This window comes from Mercenaria mercenaria, chromosome 4, assembly GCF_021730395.1.
Source record: "Mercenaria mercenaria strain notata chromosome 4, MADL_Memer_1, whole genome shotgun sequence".
Lineage (NCBI taxonomy): Eukaryota > Metazoa > Mollusca > Bivalvia > Venerida > Veneridae > Mercenaria > Mercenaria mercenaria.
In genome coordinates this window covers 22,922,150-22,928,726 of record NC_069364.1, presented here as the reverse complement: position 1 = coordinate 22,928,726, position 6,577 = coordinate 22,922,150, and the positions used below count along the sequence as shown (strand labels likewise).

At 33.7% G+C, this 6,577-nt stretch overlaps 1 protein-coding gene across 1 annotated transcript; it reads right to left on the bottom strand.

The window, feature by feature from the left end:
- Positions 1-1,389: 1,389 nt before the first annotated feature.
- LOC123527527 (G-protein coupled receptor 135-like) lies at positions 1,390-3,487 on the bottom strand. The gene has a single exon (XM_053540710.1). The coding sequence runs from the start codon at positions 3,029-3,031 to the stop codon at positions 2,129-2,131; it is 903 nt and encodes a 300-aa protein (XP_053396685.1). The 5' UTR covers positions 3,032-3,487; the 3' UTR covers positions 1,390-2,128.
- Positions 3,488-6,577: the final 3,090 nt, after the last annotated feature.

Here is a 6,577-nt window from a genome sequence, read left to right as displayed (position 1 = left end):
CAAATAATTTTCTAGCAAACGGTGATTTTAGCTGACGTTGCCAAAAAAGAATCGCCTGAACAACATTGTTTTCTATGACCATTTTCCTGTCCCAAGAATCCCTATTTTCAATGCACCTGTAAAACACTTTAGTCTCAAAAAGAGCGCTACTACCTAACACAGGAGCCATGGAAATGATTTTCCCAGACAACCTCGCTAACTTTCTAGCTGTAGAGCAAGGTAGGTTAGAAATTGTATTATGAATACACTCTAACGTATTTTTAATTCTTCTGTCTGGTATCTTCAGAAAACCTGTTTTTAAATCCCAGACATAACCTACCCATTCTAATACTTGGACGGGTATGAAGACAGACTTTTCAATGTTTATAACAAAACCAGCTTTATACAAAGTTTGTTTAACAAACAAAGCGTCTTTTTGTGCCAGATCGAAGTTTTTGTTTACCCCCAGCCGTCATCAAGAAAAACAACAATTCGTAAACCAGCAGATCTCCAGTATTTGACCAGAGGACGAAGTAATTTTGTAAAAATGAACGGAGCGCTGCTTAAACCAAAAACTAGCACAGAAAAAACGTAATATTTCTTTTTTCCCATTACATTCCAAGAAAAACCTAAGTAAGTATGGTGTATTTGATTAACAGAAAGATGGTGATATCCTGACTTCAGATCAAATTTAAACATATAACCACCAGGGATCAAATACTCCAAAGCAACCTTGTAATCTTCAAACTTTACGTGATCTTTTTTCACATACTGATTTAATACACTAAGGTCTAAAATTAGGCGTTTTTGCCTGAAGAATTTTCAGCTACCGACAGGGGACTGACATTTCTTGGTTTGGAGGAAACCTGGTATATGCAATTTTTAAGAATAAGATCTTGAATAGCAGATTCAACAAAAATTTTGTTTTTTAAAGCAGATTGATTGTTTTTCATCTCAAAAGGAGGTGGGTTTTCTATAAAAGGAATAGTGTAACCATTGTCTATAAAAGTTAAAATTTCAGTACTAGAAGGTTGAATTGTATCTTTCCAAAATGACAAAGATTCTTTCAATCTATCTTTTACAGAAATATCAGAAAGTCTGTCACTATCTTTAAATTCACAAAAAACAGATGATTCATGTAAGTAATCATTATGTTGGTTCAAAATAAATACTTATCATCTGTTGAAAAGTCGTCTGGTTTACTGTTTGGTGGTAAGTTCGGAATTACTTGACTGTGCTGAATCTGAGGTAGCCACTGGTCCCTGTCTGGTATTGCCGACGGGTTCTGGATATCCACTGGCACATCCGTTTGCAAAATGCCCCAATTGCCCGCATCTGTAGCAGACGACTTCACGCTGGAAGTTGCGATCGAAGGTGCGCTTTCCCAAGGGCTGCTTGTCCATGGACGATCTGCTGAACTGCTTTTAAAGGTTGAGGAACGAAAAGTATCAGAAGACATGTTAACAGATTTTTTACTTTCAAGCTTCTTTTTAGCACGCTCCTCTGCGCGCCGGATTTTGCGATCATCATCGGAATTGTCTGCGACATCAAGCTTTTCATATTCTGCGATGGTAGCCCAGCCTGCATCCGAACTATCTGCAATACGGATGACCTTATTCCTGTGGGCAATAGCAGTTTTAAGTTCTTCAGTGAATTTTAGCGCCTTGTCTGCTTGTCTCAAATTAACTGCTCTCTCAATGCTTTCTACATTATCTAACAACGTGATATTGAATTCGTATTGTCTTTTGTTAGCAAAGTTTTTTAAAAGATAAAGAATGATCTTTCTTTACCTTTTTTGCAAATGTGTCCGTCATCCACTCCGCATCTCTTTTCAGGGTGTCGAACTTGTCGTCAAAATAACCTTTCAGCTCATTGAAAATCTCAGATTCTGAATGACGATTTCTATCTGGTGAGCGACGAGAATTTCGGCGTGGTGAATTTTCCTCGGCCGACATTTAGTATGCAACAAAAACAACTTCGGTGTGTAACTGCCAAATACCTAGCCTCGAGTGATTGACAAAGGCGAAATCCCCAATACATAACGCTATAGAAAATCGCTCAATCGAAACAAAGAAGCGCGAAACTATCAAACCTTGAAAAAAATAGACTAGCAACCACATACTAGTAACAGCGAAAAACGTAAATAATTTTATTTATTTTCTCTATTTCTATTGCGGAATACACCATCAAATGATGGTCCATTTTGTTGAGGATTTTGCTGTGCAGACAAGCTGCTTATACCACTACTATTTGGCCCTCTGTTTAGAAATGATGTTTGAGTATCGGTGTTTGAAGATGAAGGTTTTATTCCAGCTAGAACATGAGCATTTGATAATGCCGGTACGACACGCCTGCTCCGATATGCGGTCACAGCCACATTCTTGTATAAACCCGCCAGCAGTATGATCTCAAAAAGAAATCCACACATGATAAATGCCCCAAATGCTGTCAGAAGTGCTGAATTCTGATACTGTTTTCTCAAATGACACTTATAACCAGTAAACGAAGAGCTAAATTCAGATACTTCCGGAGTTGCCCCATAGAATTCTAAGATTGGCAGGCTAATGATCACCGACGCTACTGTCATTGACGCAATTAATTTCACAACGTGTTTGTCAAAAAGAAGAAATTTCACTGGGCGGCAAATTGCTAAATATCTGTCAACAGCAACCAGAAATAACATAAATCCAGACAACGTCAAACTGCAGTGAATAAAATATTCAAAGCATTTGCAAACTCCTGTCCAAGTTTGGTCATAATTGTTGAACAGCTTGAATATGATGTATGGATGCAAAACAACACATGCCGTGAGATCGATGCCAGCTAGATACATGATGAAAATATTGGCCGTTGTTTTGTGACGTCGGTAGGAATACACAACCAACACTAAAACGTTTCCCAATGTTCCAGCAATCATAAATAAACACATCATGATTTCTACCGGAATCATCAGGTTTGCCCACTTCCGGTTGAATTCGTCTGCTGATTCCTTCCAACAGGTGTAATTAGCACGATATTCACATGTAATACTAGTAGTATTTGTTTCCGTCATACTGTCGGGAGACAACGGACTTGGTCAAAAGCTGGAGATGTGATTTGTGTCTTTATGAATGTTCTGTACTTCACTTTGAACTATTTCTTCAGTTTGCACGCTCCATAATTTCCAGACAGGTAAAGCACCACATTATTTCAACTCCCAAACGCTTTCATTCATTCAGTTTTTTCTGTCTATATGAAGAATATATATTAAAGTAGAGTCACATTGAAACCACTCCTGATTAAGCTAGTAAAACGATTTCCATATTATAACGCCATTGTCATTCTAATATCTTTTGTCATTAACCAACAGTTTTTATCGGAATATGATTTGCAATACACAAATAGCATTTATTGCTAGCATTGTATATGTTGATGTTTTAGGCGTGTCTCTGTTATTTGCCTTTTTTTATTTGTTATTATGTCATTTGATATTTAAACTTTCAAATAAATGTCTCTGTACTGAATTCAATTTCAAAGCACCTGGAGTTATTTTCTTGTATTTAAAATCCTGAAAAGAGAAATAGAAGTTTCAGTATATAATACATCTCTCTCAATTAAAACTTTCAATTAATTTCACCATTGTTATTCATTTTAACGGGGTTCTTGCTCGTGCCGTGGGAACTGATGTATCACTTGATTTTACTTCCCCCTTTAGACATTTTGTTTAAACCTACACAGCAATTCTGTCATGCCAGAACAATATCAAAGGACGATAGGTAGGTTCACTTAGGTAATCAAATTTATGTAGATAATAGATGTTTTACAGATAGCTATTTCCTTAGCAACGGGAGTAAATATTCGCGCATGCGCACTCTACGTAGGGCAAAAAGACATGACCGCACAATATAAACTTCGTTAAAGTAATATCGCATTTCAATCTATTTGATCAATAATGAGTCTGTTTTATAGTAAATTACCACCGCAAGACAAAGGAAAATATATGTAGATCATTGCAAACCCACAACTGCCTTGTTCAAAATGAGATACTTTAACCAATGCGCATTATAATTGATGATTTTGGATTCATAATGAACAGTCAATAAACTATTTTTCAGCAATTTTGATCTTTAATCTCGACAAATTTAGGTAAAGAAAAATGAAAAAAAAAAAAGAAGATATTTTCCATGAATTGAAAAAGCTTGTGTTTGATTTCCTAACATATGATCTCACAGAACTTACCACCTGGCGCAATTAGCTTATATGATACTAATAATATAATTAAAAGTCGAAATTGAAAATAAAATGTTCAATTAAGAGAAGTTGAAGTATGGATTTCAATATTTTTTTCAACTGGATTACATATTACATTTTGTAACTCGGTAGAAAATGAAAGTCATGTTTTAATAAATTGTAATATTTATGATGATTTACGTACTAGTCTTTTTCATAAAGCTGTTTCTGTTGAACAGAACTTTTTATATACGTCAGATTTAGATAAGATGAAATTTATTTTTACCAATCATTCATTGATAAGAATTTGTGCCAAAACCTGCCAAAAACCTGCCATAATATTTTAAGTAGGAGAGCATTTTTTTGTGTAAATAATGTCTTTTAATTCTATATTTGTAAATTCGTTATTTTACTGCCTCCCAAGAAGTACTAGCTAATCAGTTCGCCAACTGCGTGCATGTGGCAATATGTTTAATAATAACTGTCTTTTTTAGCATTTTTCCAAATTTCTCTTAATTGTGCATTATCATTTTTTTTAATTCTGTATATTAGTACTATATATAGTTTTAATGAAGATACTCTTTTCTTTTACAATGATCAGCTATTACTGCTTGATTTTATATCATAGAAAACTGTTAATTTTTTTGTTCAGTTGTGATATTTATTCTTAATATAGTCTCTTATAATTCATTATCGGAATGGCACTGTATTTCGGTTAACTTGTTTTAGTATAATTGTTAGTATGATGTACATAATACATTGATGAGACATTAATAAAGATTCAAACTACTAGTATTAATTCAAACTGATGTACCCTTCCCCCAACCACACACGCACATATATAAAGTCCCCATGCTAAATTTAACAAACACGGCCTAAGCCCAGCTTTTGATTTTGTATCCAATTATACCAAAATGGGGATCAGTTCAATCCGTATTCAAAAAGATTATTATCATCTTAAAATTGTTATTTTTATATCAATTGATTCTTTAAATTTTAAAGATTTTATTTGACAATATCAAAGTAGTTTGAATGGTGAATGCAGCGGTCACACTTAATAGAGAGGGCGGGTAGCGGGGAGGGGTGTTCTACACTTACATTCTTTATCTGTTGATAAACGATGTTCTATTTTTTGTGGAATTCAAGTTTATCATAATTATTCTATCAATTAAAGGTTAATGTGACTTCTGTGCACGATACATTTTCGATATGAAAATAATCCAGCATGTAAATATAAGAGATAAAAATTAGAGATATATATTAGGTATTTTCCTTCCATATGTAATTAAAGTCCTTGATTTGATCCAGATCTTACGAACTTAGATGTTTTATAACTAAATTTACATCGTTTAAAAAAGTTCCAAAGTTTTAACACATTATAGATATCACGTTAAATGTTTATTTTTGATTTACAAAACAGCCCCGCCACGTGATATATTGATCCGAGTGCTTTCTTATTATGGCATTATAACATAGATATTCGTTTCTATTGATTTAGAATGTCTGATCACCATCCCCACATTCACATTGATCCATTTCCACCTTTGTAATCCAACGCTTTCCCGTATTTTTCTCACAAAAGAGTTTTTAGGGTTTTAGTGCGCGGATTACAAATAACATTTACTCTTTCACCACTTGTACATAATTTTATCTTATCTTAATCTCTGTTCATTGTACTACATACTGTTTATGCCACTAAGAATTAATTTGTTCATAATACATTATTTTTATTCATGTCTTTCAATTCACTGTATATATTAGGATGATTTTTTCATGATCAACAATTAGGTAAAATTTGTCGTCTTATCGGTAAAATTATCCCCCTTGAAATCACCTGGTAGTGCGATATCGATTTTCATCTGGTTGATATTTTCCAATAGAAACAAAGAAGGAAAAAAAGTTTGAACAAATATTGTTTTAATTAGAATGAACACATAATATTTATTATCCTATTGAAGTGTTCGTCATTCTTTTCTCTTTACAAAGATATAAAAATTATTTATCTAAAATGAAGAATTAATGCTTCCCTTGGCGATTAAAAAACATCACTATCAGTCTCTGTTTACGGCATATAGTTACTGAATAAAATAAGCAAAAACCTGTGATACGTATCTTATTTTTTTCCCTGTAGCCACTTTATTCATATTTTGAGAATATTTATTATCCTATTGAAGTATTCTACAGACAATAAACTTTTTATATATGTTTTTATTTTGAAATTATTTTAATGTCTTCTTGCTTCCCTAGACGTTTAAAAGTTGGTGTTTTTGTATTATTTCTTTATTTGCCGTGTCCGTGGTATTTCCGGACGCGCGCGGAAACGCACGAACTCGCCCGAAGTTTAGCTGCCGATGATACAGAAAATATGATTGTTACAATAGAGTATTAA

What these genes read in the sequence shown, in the direction of transcription:
- LOC123527527 (XM_053540710.1), bottom strand. Translation starts at nt 3,031, where the DNA reads ATGACGGAAACAAATACTACTAGTATTACATGTGAATATCGTGCTAAT.